The 16,406-nt window shown below is 51.0% G+C and overlaps 2 protein-coding genes across 5 annotated transcripts in view; one reads left to right on the top strand and one right to left on the bottom strand.

Moving 5' to 3' along the window:
- Positions 1-2,551, top strand: part of SMYD4 (SET and MYND domain containing 4) — a 38,648-nt gene extending 36,097 nt beyond the window's left edge. For all 3 annotated transcript variants that reach the window (XR_005721613.1, XM_040243786.1, XM_040243787.1), the window contains exon 11: positions 753-2,551. Coding sequence is in view for 2 of the 3 variants with exons in the window: in XM_040243786.1 (XP_040099720.1) it covers positions 753-921 (169 nt within the window). In the remaining variant the exon portion in view is untranslated. The remainder of the gene's footprint in view (positions 1-752) is intronic.
- A 969-nt stretch (positions 2,552-3,520) lies between these two features.
- On the bottom strand, positions 3,521-15,659 carry SERPINF1 (serpin family F member 1). Of its 2 annotated transcripts, XM_040243788.1 has the most exons (9): positions 15,524-15,613; positions 11,003-11,088; positions 9,743-9,805; positions 9,449-9,647; positions 8,669-8,824; positions 8,056-8,259; positions 6,408-6,550; positions 4,681-4,891; positions 3,535-3,905 (listed from the first exon to the last, which is right to left on the bottom strand). In XM_040243788.1, exons 2-9 carry the CDS (start codon positions 11,078-11,080, stop codon positions 3,646-3,648), a joined length of 1,314 nt encoding a protein of 437 aa, XP_040099722.1. In that variant the 5' UTR covers positions 11,081-11,088; positions 15,524-15,613; the 3' UTR covers positions 3,535-3,645. The 2 variants fall into 2 exon arrangements, with proteins under 2 accessions (XP_040099723.1, XP_040099722.1); XM_040243789.1 differs by lacking the exon at positions 9,743-9,805 and having other exon boundaries at positions 3,521-3,905; positions 15,524-15,659.
- Positions 15,660-16,406: the final 747 nt, after the last annotated feature.

Raw genomic sequence — 16,406 nt, forward strand, 5'->3', positions numbered from 1 at the left:
GGCAATGTCTGAAGACACGTTTTTAATTGTTAGGACTCAGGGTGGAGGCCAGAGATACTGTTAAACATCTGACAGTGCACGAGAGGGCAGCATCTCGACCCCCAGCTAAGAATTATCTGGCCCCAAAATGTCAATATCGTCAAGGTTGAGAAACCCAGAGTTAAAAGTTGAAAGAACAGTAGGTTTGGTGAGTTGATGGCCTCATCCACTTTTGTAACTGGGATCATTAGGAGGCCCTGCTGTCAGTGTTTCTGGATGGAATACATCCAGCCTTGATAAAGCTGCCGTTGGTGTGGTGAAATGTTTGAATCCGTCCTGGGACTGTGTGGTGGGTGAGCCTGATACCCAAGACATAGAGGCAGCCCATTCAGTCAGAGAGAGGGCAAAGAGCTGCAGAATCAGGTCACAGACGGACTTGATGTCTCTTGAGACAAAGACTCCCGATAGGACCCTGTGGTCACAAAGACTCGGACCTGACTTAGCAACTGAACAAAAACAAAAATATCGGATGAGTGCTTTGAGACCTGCCCATCTCTCAGTATCCTGGAATCTTTGTACATTTTTTGTAACTTTCATTTCAAACTCTACCTTTCAGTGTGTTTTGAGAGTCTTATCTGCCCTTCTAGACTATAACGTTCTTGAAAACAGAAGTTATCTACTCTGCATTCTTCATAGGATGTGAGTAGGCCCTCCACTAATGTTTGCCTGATTGAATACTTGGGTTCACTCCTTTTTACCTCCTTTTGGTTCAGGTGTGCAATACCCGAAGCTCTGAACACAATACAGAAGGCAGAGAAGGTCCTGTTGGTACATTATGGCCCTTGGAATGACGAGATCCAGGAGCTACAAAAGATGAAATCCTGTTTATTGGACTTGCTGCCCATCCCTGTGGGACCTAAGGAACAGAGTGGGATGAGTTAAAGAGGGTCTGTTGGCTGCTGAGCTGTCACCTAAAAATACAGGACCTGCCTGACAGTCACAAGCCTGGTGTATGAGATGGGGGAGGACTTGGAAAGCATCGCAGTTAGAGACAGGCTCACCTGTTTTGATGGATGTTTTTTTAAGTAGTTAACTACTCTCCAGCACAAACTCCCATTTCCCAGAAAAGACTTCAAACTGGTATCTGGAGAGCCTAAGCCCTTTAAAAGGCATCTGCAGGCATCTGGATGTTAGCCTGGGCTTTTGGCTAGACGCCACCTCTCTAAATGATGATGTCTGCTTCGCTGGAACATTCCTATGGTTTCTAGCAGTAATGAAGTGTTGTGTACCACTCCGGTGGGAACTTAAACTCTTAATAGTTGTGTTGTAATTGAAAAATAGTTATAAAGCTAGAAGTCAGTGAGGCTCCATACCTCTAGAGAGATAGTTTCATTTATGTTATCTAGCTTCCTCAAATCCTTTGTTTAAACCGGTAGTATATAAATTATGAATAGAGAAATAAATATGAGGCCATTTTACTGTTGGGCTTGGATGGCAACTCTCAGTGTGTTTTCTGCTAGTTTTCCAGTCCTCGTTCTCTGGATTTCACTCTATATTCTTGGCTGGCTCACTGACCAGACACTAATAAAATCAAGCTTGTAGTGAAGGTTTTATAACACCTCCTTTCTGAGTTATGTTTATTAGCAAACCTGAAAAGAGATCGCTTTTTTTCCCTATCTTCCCAAGCAGGCAAATGACATACAGACTACTGCAGAAGATGCTGAGGGTTTGGACATGGCTGCTTGTGGTTTCAAACCTAAGAGACAAGATAGGAAGGAGAACTGTTGTCTGCCTGGTTGTATAGCACTGTTCTCAACAGTTTTGGCATCAGGGACTGGTTTCATGGGAGACAGTTTATCCACAGACCAGGAGCCGGGTGGGGATGGTTTGGGGATGATTCAAGCACATTATGTCTGTTGTGCACTTTATTTCTATTATTATTACATCAGCTCCACCTCAGATCATCAGGCATTAGATTCTGGAGATTGGGGACCCTGGTCTAAACCCTGTGAGGAGGCCAGAGTCTCTGGATCTGAACCCTGGGTTCTCTGTCACCACTGGGGACCAAGTGGTTCAGATGAGTTAGTGGAAAAGAATTCACACTGCTTTGAGAGCTTGCCCACCCCAACCATGCCCAAGAAGTGCCTGGTGGTTGCCCTGGCATTTATAATCAGGAACTGAATGGCCTTGAAGCTGCCTGGCAGTCGCTTTTCAAGAAGCTGAGTGTTCAGAACATGGTTTGCACTCAAACCTTTGAATGAAGGGCAGGCAGAATCTCGTTTATCTTCCTTTCTACTAATTCACTGTGTCAGAGGCCACGGCCAATGAGATGTTTGGGTAGAGCTGACTTTCAAGAAGAAAAATTTAGTCCTGTGGCCGATTCTGTAGTTGTTCTGTTCTTGAAACATTTGGCACGTTTCAAGTTCCTGAAAAAAGTTTCTGCTGTACTTTGTAAAATAGGCCCACTTCCTTAAAAAGAATATGGGTAGAATTTTACATCACAGACCTCATTTTTATGTGAACTTAAGAGCTTTCTTTAAATGCTCTATAAAATAAAGAATTATTTCCTGAAGTTACAAGCTTTCTCCCTGATCTGTCTGCATGTTAACCCGTGTTGTCAGGTGACATTAGCTTGACAAGGGGGTTATCTGTGCTTGATTTAAGACCTAAAGTCCAAGACTTCCCTGGGGGTCCAGTGGCTAAGACTCTACACTTCCAAAGCAGGAGGCCCAGGGAAACTAAGATCCCACATGCTATGCAGTGTGGCCAAAAGATAAAAAACCTGAAGTCCTGTGCTTCCCAGGTGGTGCTAGTGGTGAAGAACCCGCCTGCCAGTGCAGGAGACAGAGATGCAGGTGGGCAACCACCAGGCACTTCTTGGGCATGGTTGGGGTGGGCAAGCTCTCAAAGCAGTGTGAATTCTTTTCCACTAACTCATCTGAACCACTTGGTCCCCAGTGGTGACAGAGAACCCAGGGTTCAGATCCAGAGACTCTGGCCTCCTCACAGGGTTTAGACCAGGGTCCCCAATCTCCAGAATCTAATGCCTGATGATCTGAGGTGGAGCTGATGTAATAATAATAGAAATAAAGTGCACAACAGACATAATGTGCTTCCCCTGGGTGGGGAAGATCCCCTGGAGGAACGCACAGCAACCCACTCCTGTATTCTTGTCTGGAAAATCCCATGGACAGAGGAGCCTGGCGGGCAACAGTCCATAGGGTCGCAAAGAGTCGGACACGACTGAAGCGACTTAGCATGCAAAGTCCTGTGTATTTAAGAGCTGGCTCCACTGATTGTAGAGACAGGAAATCTCTTCCCAGGGGGACTGGTGTCCTAAAGTGTGAACCCCCACAGAGCAGAGAATCAGTTCCAGCATTATATAGTGCAGATAACTAAAGTTCGTATCTCATATGGTGACTCTGCAGTTTAGATAGACCCAGCCTATAAAGATGGGACTACCAAATTCCTAAAGGGCTATTTGTCTTCATATTAAATTTAACATAGCTCAAAATAGGAGGAGGAGCAGGGTAACAAAAGGTAAGGAGAAAGCACTTTTATTGCAAAGTATACATTGAAACATAGGGGCAGCCTTCATATAATATATAATCTGCCATCCCTCTAGTGTTTTTTTCTTCTGGGGTATTTGAACATTAAGTTGGAGTATTAAGTGCCTCTGGGGTCCAGAATTTTGCCTATGAAGAGAAGGGCCCCTGTGTCTGTGTCCCTCAGTACAAAGATGAAAGGTTGGTTAAGGTGATAGTCCAGAGGGAAAGTGAGGCGGGCAGGCTGGACCCCTGGGCTGGGGTTAGTACCTGCCCCATCCTCATTCCACTCGAATCCGATGCGATGTTCCACTTGAGTAAGTTTGATAGGTTTGCCTGTGATCTTGCTAAAGTCTGGTGCATCAAACAGGGATTGTAGCTCTGCAGAAATTGAGAAAGATTTCCATTAAAACCTTGCCTTATGAACGCTGCAGGGAAGAATACAATCCTGATTCTCAAGAAGGCAAGCAAAGTGGGGGGTGGAACACTGCTTTTGACTGTCTGTGACAAAAGTACAGCTCTGGGCTGGTTAAGAGTCAAGTGACTTGCCTAAGAGCACACAGCCAATGAGGTTAAGATTAGAAACCAGGTCAAGGGACCTATCTTGAGAAACAGGGCTCAGAGTTCCTATTATAGGATGTATGCTCTGGGCGCTTAGGAATGAGTCTGATAAGGAAGGCAGTTCAGTCTTCCCCTCCAGCACTATTAGAATGAAGGGATCATCCCGGGCCCCAGTACTAGTCGGTGGAGGCTTTGTGTTCTGCTTAGCAAGATGGAGGGCTTCCCTTGTGGCTCAGCTGGTAAAGAATCTGCCTGCAATGCAGGAGACCTAGGTTTGATCCCTGGGTTGGGAAGATCCCCTGGAGAAGAGAAAGGCTACCCACTCCAGTATTCTGGCCTGGAGAATCAGTCCCAGCATTATATAGTGCAGTTGTCCCTCTAACAGGAACTCTGAACACTGTTTCTCAAGATAGGTCCCTTGACCTGGTTTCTAATCTTAACAGTTGTCCCTCTAAGCTATTGCTTTCCTGTACAGCCCATGGGGTCGCAGAGTCAGACACAACTGAGTGACTCGCTTTCACTGTAGCAAGATGGAAGAAAGGCTCAAAGATTCAACCCCACCCTCCCCAAGAGCAAAGAGGTGTTGCAGCCATACTCAGCTCCTGCACGGACTTCGTGAGTTCGCCTTCATAACTCAGCTTCAGCTTGGGAATGGTCAGGACTGCCTGAACAGTCTTCAGTTCTCGGTCTATGTCATGAATGAACTCAGAGGTGAGGCTCTCTTCTATCAAGGTCAAGTTCTGGGTCACTTTCTGAGGCAGGAAGAAGATGATACTTGTGCTCCCGGTCAAGGGCAGCTGGGCGATCTGAAACAACAGGGAGGAGGCACATGGGTTAGCCGTTCGGAGCCTAGGAGCCTAGCGATGGACAAGCACCCCAAGCCGCCTTCTCTTCTGGGACCAGGCCTTGCCTTGCTTCCCCGCCCCTCGTCTGTGTAACAGTTGTCCCTCTAAGCTGTTGCTTTCCGGCAGCAAGATGTCTACTGATGGGACTTCCCTGGTGGTAGAGTGGTTAAAAGAATTCTGGCATTGCAGGGGGCAGCAGTTCAATCCCTGGGCTGAGAAGTAAGATCCCACATGCTGCAAAGCAGCTAAGCCCATGGGCCACAACTAGAGAGTCCTTGCACTGCAATGAAAGATTCTGCATGAGGCAGCTAAGACCTGATGCAGCTAAATAAATAAAAGCTATCTACTGATGTTTCTTCAAGCATAAGCCATTGTCTTTTCTTAGCCTAATACCAACTGAAATGATCTGCTGAGAGAATTTTCTTCTGTGGTTTTCTAAAGAGCCAGAATTGAATTCCCAGGTCTGTGTTTTCTCCCAAGGTTTGCCTGCCAGCAGTTAACTAATCATCTGTTATACACAGAGCCTGAACTAGACACAAGGGCACTGGGAAGAGCAACGAAGAAGCGGCAATACAGTGGCCCTCTGAGCAGAGGTCTTTAACCTAAGGGCAGATGGCATCGGGGGTCCCAGGAGCCCCTGAAATCACCTGCAGAGATGCATAGGTGGCATTTCTCCAGTGCTTCAGGCATTTTGTCAGATTCCCAAAGAAAAAACTACTGACTTAGAATTTTCTTAAGTCACCTAGGAGAGACTTAGAATGCCAGCAAATTGGAGTTTGTGACAGATTTTGAAAGTTTGGATTTTTATAAATACAAGTTCTCCCCCAAAAAAGAGAAGGAAAGACAAAAAAATAAATACCCAGCATTTGAGTGCCTGGTCTTGAGGACTCAATTTCACTTTACCAACCCCTGCAACAAACCCTGAGTCAGAGGATAAGTTTGAATAGCTATGGCTCTGCATTTTTAGAAACAAAGGGCTCAGCTAGTGGGGTTTCCCTGATAGCTCAGTTGGTAAAGAGCCTGCCTGCAATGCAGGAGACCCTGGTTTGATTCCTGGGTCAGGAAGGTCCACAAGAGAAGGGATAGGCTACCCACTCCAGTATTCTTGGGCTTCCCTTGTGGCTCAGCTGGTAAAGAATCCACCTGCAATGCAGGAGACCTGGGTTCAATCCCTGGGTTGGGAAGATCCCCTGGAGGAGGGCAGGGCAACCCACTCCAGTAAGGGCTCAGAAAAGCTCTTAACTTACTGAATAGCACATAGCAGGTAAAATTCAGACAGCTCCATAACAAGAGAAGCCACCACAATGAGAAGACCACCCCACAACTAGAGAAAGCCCATGTACAGCAATGAAGACCCCACTCAGCTGTAAATAAGTCAATAAATAATTCAGACTGCTGTTAGATCTCAAAGGCCATTCTATTCCCACTGCACCACCCTGCCTGAACCCACACCACCACTCACACTGCCCATACAGACCTTGCAGTTGAGATCAGAATCCAAGCCGTACCGTAAAACGGCCTTAGGGTCTGACATCATGGGAACTTTCACGGTCCTCTCCTCATCCAAGTGGAAATCCTCCAGGGAAGTCTTCCTGGAGTCAAACTTTGTTACCCACTGCCCTGGAAGGAAACAGATGGAGTACCCTGAGCCCCAGGAGACCAGGAAGGCATACTGCTGAAAATTGCCCAGCTACAGGAATCTTGGGATTCCCTGATGGCTCAGTGGTAAAGAACTGAGAATTGACCTGCGTCTCCTGTCAATGCAAGAGACGCAGGTGCGACCCTTGGGTTGGGAAGATCACCTGGAGGAAGGCACAGCCAACCCACTCCAGTATGCTTGCCTGGGAAATCCCATGGACAGAGGAGCTACAGTCCATGGGATTGCAAAAGAGTCCACTTAGCAATTAAACAACAGCAGGAACCTGAGTCATCAGAAGCCCTAACACGTCAGGGAATAGCTCTGTCTCAGGATGGGCAGTCTGGACCGTGATATTTTGAGGGTCCTGACTACCTTCCATATGTAAACTCAGAAATATTGTCAGGTTTATTCAAGTTCTGTGATAGCTAGGAGAAAGGTGAACTGATACACACTACAGTGATATGTCCAGGAGACAGACTGCAGGGAAACCAGAGCTGGAAGCGACCTCGACGTCATGTCATTGACCATCTCATAGATGAAAAAGCACGAATGCCCAGAGAGGTGAGGTGACTGGCCGATGCTCACACAGTGAGCCGATCGTTTAACGTGGTCTTCAACATGCTGGTCTGTAACAGCTGCTTTCATTTCCTGGAGCTCAGTGCTTCATGAAGGACTTTTCTCGGAGGGTTTAGGGGTCCCCTCTCGACACTGCCTGATAGACAGTTGGGAAGCATTTTAAGGGAAGGTTGCCCAAAATCCCACCCAAGACTCATGAATAGGGCTGGCCTCACACTGGGCCCGTGGAATAGTTGAGTACTTCACCATGGCCTAGAAGAATGTTATTAGAGAACTAACATGATTTATCAAGGGCTTCCCAGGTGACACTGGTGGTAAAGCTGCCTGCCAGTGCAGGAGACGTAAGAGATGTGGGTTCAATACTTGGGTCGGGAAGATCCCCTGGAGGAGGGCATGGCAACCCACTCCAGTATTCTTGCCTAGAGAATTCCATGGACAGAGGAGCCTGGTGGGTTACAGTCCATAGAGTTCTGAAGTGTCAGACACAACTGAAGCGACTTAGCACACACACACACCTGGTTTATCGAGTACCTGTGTGTGTCCCAGGCATGATGCTGGGTCCATGAGAAGAAAGGAGACAACACACACAGAGTGCCTCTGAAATCAGTTTGCCATCTCCCAGTGATGAGAAAACAGGATCCAAAGAGCTGGGCAAGGACCAGCTCCACCAGCCCCGAAAAAGGCACAGGAGTGGGAGTGCCCCTTATCTCTGCTGGTCTTTCTCCACCACTCCTTACACTTTGTAGGTACTTATCCATTGTTTGCCTTGGGTTTGGTGACAAGCAGGCAGCCCTCAGGCAAGGAACTTTCCAGGGTCCTCCTCTGCCTTCTTTGACGTCCCCTCCTTCCTGGCCCCCTGTTGACACCCACTGTCTACCCTCGGCCAAAAGCCAAGTGAAGAAGCCCTCACCCTTGAAGTAAGCCACGCCTAGGAGGAAAATGCTGATCTCACTGGGCAGCTCCCTCGTGGACCTAGCGACTTTCCCTTTCATCTGGGCCTGCACCCAGTTGTTAATCTCCTGAAGGTCTATTCGAGAGTTGCCGGTCAGGATTCTGGGCCTGGTCCCATATGACTTCTCAAGGGGTGGGACGAAGCTGGCTTTTATCCGCAGCTCTGCGAAGAGATGGGGCAGAGGTTAGTGCACTCTGAGACCTCACCCAGCATCCTCCCTAACAGTCTGTGGCTCTGCCTGATCCTTGGCAGGCCCTGACTCCCTGCCTAGCATCCTTCCGGGACTCTCCTAGACTCTGAGCCAGGTTCCTCGGGCACTGGATGGGGAACGACAGATTTCACTCGTTGCTGTTTTCACTTGACTGCCCTCCCCCGACCCTCCCAGTGTCTCCCGCAGCCCATATCCTCTTTCTGATCCTCTTTGTACTCATGCAGCCCCTTCCTGCCCACCCCCCAGTGCCTGGCCTGGCCCTGGGCAGACGTGCTCTGGTGTTTAGAAAGAAAACCCCAGATGCATTGCAGCAGAGATCCCCACGCGCCTCAGGCAGCTCGGGCCAGCAGGGCAACTCACTCCTCTCAAAAATAATCCGGGAAGCACTTTTAAGATTCTTCTGGGGGGCAGTGACGGAGGCAAGGAGGTCCTTGTAGGTGCCGTGGATGTCTGGGTTATTGATCAGGTCGTAGTACAGAGCCCGGTGAATGCTGGATTCTGTCCGCTGTTCCGCACCTGCCAAGCAGAACAGGTGTGTGAGCCTCTGTAACTGCTTGCTAGGCCCATGTCAGCCTAGCTCTCAGGGACACTGAACCCTGAGCCTATCTATCTGCTGGTACCTGGAGACTTTCTAGATAGGAAGGAATTTGAAGGCAGTGGAAGAAAAATAGGTTTTCCTGAAGGTAGGCCAAAGGCATCAGGCCTGGAAAGATAAAAGGATGGGAGTGAGGTTCAAAGCCCCTGTGTTTCTCCCATCACAGCACTTACCAGACTGTTCTACAGCTTCCTGTTTCCTACTTTCCCCCCACGAACTCAGCTGTGTGGCCCGAGTAAGAACAGAGACCGTGTCTGCTTGTGTGTAGTTACATCCCCAGTATCTAGCCAAGCCGACGAGGCGGGCACGGAGGAGGAGCTCCTTTAAGGAATGTCAGTAAGTGGTCCCAAGGCCACACACTGTGTCAGCAGTACTCCCCGCCCCCGCCGACCTGGGCCCCCACTCCTAAGTGCTGGGACCCCTGGGCCAGCCTCTCGGCCCTCATCACCCTCCCTAAGTGAAGTGTGTCCAGGGTCTAGAGTCAGGTATGTACAGAGGGCAGAGGGCAGCTCTGGGATCCTGGGCTTTCTGCAGAGGGAACTCACCCAGCGACAGGGCAGAGAGAGCCGTGGCCACGCTGAGCGGAGACAGCAGCACATTGGCGGGGGGGCTCTCGCCGGATCTCACTCGGTACAGGTCGTAGCCGAAGTTGGAGACGGCTGCCGCCAGCTTGTTCACAGGGACCTTGAAGAAGGGATCCTCTTCCTCCATTGGTGCCCCCGTGCTCTCAGGGGCCAGGGAGCCCTGCATTTGAGTACAAGGACCAGTGCAGATGAGCAGGGGGTCACTGGTCTAATGGCTTGGCGTGGGACTGTCCTGGTCCCTGAAGGCTGTCCTGCCTGAGGAGATATAGCCATCTGTTGGAATGAGTCTGTGCCCCCTACTCCTGTGGGGGTGCTCCACTGGGGAGAGGCAACCCACAAGAGAGGTTAGCTGGCCAGCTTTAAACACCAGTGACCTGTGAGCTTCAGGCCTGGGACTCATGGGGAAAAAAAAATGGAGGGAAGTCCCCCTTCCCAAGAAATTCTGTTCTTAGGCCAGAGTCTCCCTGTCTGCTCAGCCTTGCCCACTGCTCCCAGGTCTCCACCTGGACCCTCCTATCAATACCTCCTTGTCTTTCTTGGCCCTGATCAGACCTCACCTTCTCCATCACAGACTTGCCCTGGCGGCCCCAATGTGAAGGCTCCTTTAGTTCTCTGGCCATTTTTGAGAGTCAACTACCACTTACGTATTAACCACTTACCATGTGTATACCATGCACCAGACTCTGTGGTGGTTTTCATTTGAGTTACTTCATTTCATACTAGTTGATGTTAAGTGATATCCTCAAAGGTTAATGTCTTAAAACAGTTCCTTGAAGGCCAGAACTGAGTCTCTTATATTTCCACCCATCCCCAGCACCTACAGAGCAGGTGTTCAGTAGATAAATAAGTGACTGTCCACGTTGGCCCTGTAAGGATGGGTATTTTTCATCCAGTCTTATAGATAAGAAAACAGATTCAAGTTACAGTGACTTAAAAAAAAAAAAAAAAAACTGTTGAGAGGTGGAACCAGAATTCAAACTTGGAACTTACAATAAAGTCCAGAGCTCCTGCCAAGATGCCCCACCTGCCCTGGCTGCCCTTGTGACAGTCACCACCGCCTCCCTACCCCCCAACTGTCGCATAGCCTAGGCTTCTTGGCATCCGCCTTTGCAACCCGACCGTGCTCTGTCTGGACAGGCAAGAGGCCTTTCCACACTCTTACATCTCTGCCGCCCTAGTTAGGATCGGAGCAAACATCCAAGACTACCACCTCCTCAGTGAGACCCATAAGTAATGAAGGGTAATAAAATCTTCATTGAAGGGCTTGTTAGAGGGCTTTCGCCTTTCACTTTCTTGGATCTTCCCCGCCGCACCGCCACTCTGTCCTCTGAAAGGCAGGGCGAGATGCTTTCTGTTTTGCTCTTGGAAAAACCAAGGCCCTGTCTGGATGGAAAGATCAGAGCCTGGCCTGCAGCCTGGGTGCTGTCCAGTCTCCCCGTGCTGCCTGGCGAGGCGGGGCTGGGATTGCTAACGTCCCCCCCGCCCCAGCCCCCACTGCACCCAACTCCTACTGACCGCCTCTGGGCCGGCGTTCTGGCAGCGGCCAAACCCAAGGAGGGCTCCAGTCCAGAGGAGTAGCACGAGGGCCTGCATCTCGGGGCCTGCAAGAGAGCAAAAGAGGAGGCAGGCTGCTTCCCTCACCACTTGCACCACCAGCCACCCTGGGCAGAGAGCAGGGGCAGTCACCTTCCATCCAGCACCCCCTGCCCAGGGCTGGAAGTGGACCCTCAGCTTGCTAACCCCTCCCTCTCAGGACCTCCCCAGCCCTCCCCTTGCCTCACAGCCCACAGTCCTATGGCGAGCTTGTGCTTTCATCCATGGTCTGTGCCAGAAGACCCTCCTTCAGGCCTAAACCTCCAGAGTGGTGAAGGCCCAGCAGTGGGCTCCTGTGTGGGGGTGTGATCCAGCCCAAATGCATACCGAGGCTGTTCCCTGCGGGCACCTGACCAGCTCATCATGTAGGATTTGGATCTATGTCTAGTAACAGCATGGGGGCAGAATCTCAGATGTAGAGTCACAGAGCACAGAGAATGGGGCATCCGGTCCAGCCCCAGGTCCCCCACAAGAAGCTCTCAAGCTCTCTCCTCAAATTGCTCTGCCCTGGAACCTGTGGTTTCATCAGGGACTCGTGGGATCTAGGTTTCCTGACCAGGGATTGAACCCAGATCCAGGCAGAGAAAATGCTGAGTCCTAGCCACTGGACTGCCAGGGAATTCCCATCAATCCTGTGTCTTTTTTGTTTGTGTATGGCTGTGCTGGGTCCCAATTGCAGCACATGAGCACATGGGAATCTTTTTTTTTTTTTCTTTAGATGCGTATGAACTCAGTTGTGGCATGTAGGGTCCAGTTCCCCAACCAGGGATTGAAACTAGACCCCCTGCATTGGGAACAAAGTCTTAATCACTGAACTACCAGGGAAGTCCCCAGTTCTGTGTCTTAATACCTCTCTAAATCCCAGTGTCTTCTCTTGTAAAATGGAAATCAGTTCTTACCTATTGTGATGAGAATTAAATTTGGTGATGCCTTCATAGCACTCAGCGGGGCCAAAGACAGGTGAGTTCTCCAATGAACCCTGAGCCAAATTGTGTCTCCCTACTCCTGGAACCCGAGGGCCCCCCTTTCCCCTTGGGGAGCCAAGTCCTCTTCCTCCTATCAGCTTGGAACCCGCTCTGACACCCCTCAGAATTCTTTCCTTCAAGTTAAATAATACCATGTCTTAATAAGGCCACCCAAATCCCTACACCTCCCCAGCAGTAGCCTCTTTGGACCCGACTCTGATCCAACCCCTGGACCACAAAGGCAAAGGGAACTCTGAGTGCAGGGCTCCCCCATCTCTTGCCCTCCTACCTTCATTGCCTCTGTAAGCTCAACCTTAGGGTCAGGATGTGGAGGTGGGAAGGAATGAAGGCAGTGGGGAGTTCATAAATAAGGTCTTCTGAGGGCCTTCTGGCTAGAAAGAGGGATAAGGTCCCAGCAGTCAGGACCTCTGGCTCTCCCTCCATTCACATTGCTGAGTCAAGAACTTGTAATCTGTCTTCCGTACCTCTCACCTTCCCTGCAACACACACATAGGCCAAGGTTCTCAAGCTCTTTCTTCCTTTTGTATACCCATAAACACATACTTGGGGCTTCCCGGGGGCACTACTGGTAAAGAACCCCCTTGCCAATGCGGAGACTAAAAAATGCAAGTTCGATCCCTGGGTTGGGAAGATCCCCTGGAGGAGGGCATGGCAACCCACTCCAGTATTCTTGCCTGGAGAATCCCATGGACAGAAGAGCCTGGCGGGCTACAGTCCACGGGGTGGCAAAGAGTGGGACACGACTCAAGTGACTTAGCATGCATGCATGCAAACACACACACTTTCCCGACTTCTCAGAACAAATAGGAAAATTAAGAGCGCAGTGTGTGGGGAATTCCCTGGTATCTGATGGTTAAGACTCCGCACTTGCAGTGCCCGGGGCTGGGCTTGATCCCTGGTTGGAGAACTAAGATCCCACATGCTACGTGGCCAAAATAAAAAGAATGCAGTGTGCGATTTGGGGGCAAAGCCCTTTGAATTAAATCTGCTTTGGTGACTCAGATGGTAAAGAATCTGCCTGCAATGTGAGAGACCCAGATTTGATCCCTGAGTCAGGAAGATCGCCTGGAGAAGCGAATGGCCACCCACTCCAGTATCCTTGCCTGGAGAATCCTATGGACAGCACAGCCTGGCAGGCTACAGTCCATGGGGTCAGAAAGAGTCAGACATGACTGAGTGACTAACACACGGTCTTCCGGACAATGTGAAAGGCAACAAAAGAAAAGATGGCCTGAGTTTGTTCTGCTTATGGCTGGATGGCCAGTGAGCACCAGCCTGGCTTTCTCTCTAAACCCTGAGCACGTGTCTCCCAGTGAGTTCCAGTGACCCCTCTGTTCTCAGGCAGCTGCTCTTCTGCATGGCAGCCCCTGCCACTCAGGGAGAAATTGTCCACTGAGGCAACAGGAAGAACTTTCTGCAGGGCAAGAGAGAGCCTGTAACAGCGTCCAGGCTCACAGCTGCTCTCTCCACCCGGCCAGCCCCACCCAGAGCTGGCAGGGGCCTTCCCTGCCTGAGCCCCAGCAAACTGGTTTAGCAGAGACTGGAAATTCAGTGAGATGCAGGGGCGGCAGGGCTCAAGGAAAAGCCATTAGCTCTAGTCCCTGGGCCAGGGTAGGGAACCGAGTGAGGAGGGAGGAGGTGAGAGACGCCACCCTGGCCTGGTGTTTAAGGAAACCAAGTCCAGATGCTCTTGAAGGTGGATCTTCTCTACAGGAGTCCCCACAGAGTTTGAGCTCAAACCTTGGGTCACGTGATCATTGTTACCACGTGGGTGAGCTGAGGACTGAAGATGCAGTGGTGAGGGACCCTGGCAGCGAAAGGCACACGGGTCCACAGCTGTCAGAGCCAGTCGCCAGGTATTAACAGTACCTCTGACACTATTAACGGTGCCTCTTTGAACCCTCCACCTGAAGCCTTGGGGATGAGGGAAGTGGAGAGATTCTTGAAAGCCCCCTGCAAGGGCAGGGAGAATGTTGAGAGTAAGGGTCTTCTGCACAGGAGGGCCCCTCTGAGCACACTCGGTGTCTTGTCCAAGGGGACGGTTCTGTGGGCTGGGCCAGGCAGCCGTCACCTGGCCAGGGGCACAGGCACAGTGGTACCATCCCGTCCAAAGGGCAGTGTCTAAGCCGCGGGGGCAGGGAGGAGGTGACTCTCCTCCCAGCTCAGCCAAGCTCAGGCCTGCCTCTTGGCCACATTGCCCCAATCAAGAGACACAAGGAACTGCGATTTTGGGATCCTGCCTACCAGCTGGAAGGATACATTTAAGCCAGTACATGTGTTTCAGATTAAACCCAGTGGTGAGACAAACACCATCACTCCTCCTCCTCCCAGAACCACGAAGCCTTTAAGCCACATGGCGGTGGACCTCACGGGCAGTTCAGGGAAGGGTACCGCCCGGACCCACCTCACTGTGGTGACCCCACCAAGTCCCCAGGCAACTTTTTTTCTGAAGTCTTGGAACCTGAACACGTGGAGGCAGAGCAGCCAGGGGTTTCGGTTCCCCACATCCCAGAAGGATCAGTCTTGGGAACAGAATTCCCTGGCCCGCTTCCCCTCCCACCCTCAGCCTGGGGGTTGAACTGGTGGACTGGCATGGGCCAGACAATGATGGGGTTTCTGGGAAGCCTGAAGTTCTTCTCTGGCCCAGACCCACCCCTCGATGTGGCTGGCCCCAGGGAGCACCAAGGGTGCGGGCGGCCAACCTCTCCAGCTCTGGCAGCTAAGCCCCCAAATCCCATACCCTAGCTGAACTCAATAGCGGTCATTGTTTGCGAGAGGCCAAGACCCCATTGATCTCCCAGCTTGTACTGGCAGTTGACTTGGCCAAAGAAAAAGGGTGGGCCCTGGAGAGAAGGACCCCGCTGCCCTCCATCCCAGCACACCACCCGCCCCAGGAGGGCTCCCTTCAGGCCAGCTGCTTGGCGGTGTTGAGAAATTCCCTTTGAAATCAGCGCCAGTGATGTTGAAAAGGCAACAGGGAGCTAAGCCTAAGCCATGGCCAGGCTGCCCAATGGGCTCCCCAGTGGAGGCACAGCACCCAACAGCCTCTTTCCCCCAGGGTTGCAAAGCACTCCACCCCAAACTGCTGCTCAGACCTAACCCAGCAGCTAGCCACGTTCTCAGCTTCTTCCCCTCTACTGCCCTCCTCCACTGTTTTCCAACCCATTCCATTCAAGAGTTCTCCCGGCTTCTAGTCGTGCAGTTTCTCCAGCTTCTTCTCCTAGTGATTTAGAGATAATTGGGTTCTGACCTTCTGACCTCCAACCCCCCCTGCCGTCCCTCACCTATTCACCCTGGTCCCCAAGGTGGAGGAACTATGGTCTCCCCGCCTCTTCTCCCTGGCACCCCTCTTTTCTGCTCCCTGGAGTTATACCTGCCTCACCCTGGTCACCCCAGCCCAGGAGAGCCTCCCAACTTCCCCTGACACACACGCGGACCAGCCAGGGAGCTGCTCTACCTGTGAGTGCACCACCGCTCCACACCCAGCTTGCGTCTGCACACTGAGGGGCTCCTGTGAGCACCAGAGGCTTTGCTGCTGCCTCCCAAGCCAGCGTCCAGCAGGCTTCAGATTACAGCTGCTCCTTTCTTAAAGCGACCTGCACTCAATTTGGAGTCTGTGATTGTATCTGTGATTGCATCACTGTCTGGTGTTAACTTTAACCCACTGCTGGCCTTCTGCCACACACCCCCAGTTCACGCATCAGACTGAAGCGCCAAGCCTTTTTTTGGAGCGCTGGCCATGCCCCCTATCCCCAGAGGGCAGCCTGGGTAGGAGCGGGGCTGAGGAAGAGTCTGGCAGGAGGAGGCCCAGGGGGAAGCCAAAATAGAGGAAACACTGGTCCAGAACTGGGACTCAGGTTTTTGCTGGTCCTTGGTTCTGGTACTGAGATTTGGGGCAAGACATCATTCATGGCTCCTCCCTACCCTTGACTGAAAAATGAGTGAATGGGACTGGGAGGTCTGTGTGCTTTTTTCAGCCCTGAAATGCTCTGATTTCTGAAGATCAGACAAGGCAGTGGGGAAAATATTTGAGCAGAAGAAGTGAGATGTACCGTAAACATTAGTCCTGAGAGAAGGCCGAGTGTGAGTACCTGGCACCCACCTGGGCACCGTAGATTTCACCTGGGAGCAGGGCTCCGAGGCTGTGCTCACCTCGGGGCGTTAAGAAACTTGCAGTGTGATTGTGAGACTAAAATACTGACATGTGCATTAAGAAACTTGCAGTGTGATTGTGAGACTAAAATACTGACATGAGAAATGATTATAGAGAATGTACCAAAACCTCCAGGCACGTGAATCCTGACACAAGCCCAGTGGTTGTTCAGAGAAGGAGGGGTCAG

This window comes from Oryx dammah, unplaced genomic scaffold, assembly GCF_014754425.2.
Source record: "Oryx dammah isolate SB20612 unplaced genomic scaffold, SCBI_Odam_1.1 HiC_scaffold_8, whole genome shotgun sequence".
Taxonomy (NCBI): domain Eukaryota; kingdom Metazoa; phylum Chordata; class Mammalia; order Artiodactyla; family Bovidae; genus Oryx; species Oryx dammah.

Bases quoted from the DNA above. Each gene is read 5' to 3' on its own strand.
- SERPINF1 (XM_040243788.1), bottom strand. From the start codon at position 11,080: ATGCAGGCCCTCGTGCTACTCCTCTGGACTGGAGCCCTCCTTGGGTTT. The intron at 9,806-11,002 runs GTCAGTAGGAGT...GCCTCTCCCCAG, and splicing joins AGAACGCCGGCCCAGAGGCG to TGGAGCACCCCCACAGGAGT. The intron at 6,551-8,055 runs GTGAGGGCTTCT...GTTTCCTTCCAG, and splicing joins AGGCGTGGCTTACTTCAAGG to GGCAGTGGGTAACAAAGTTT.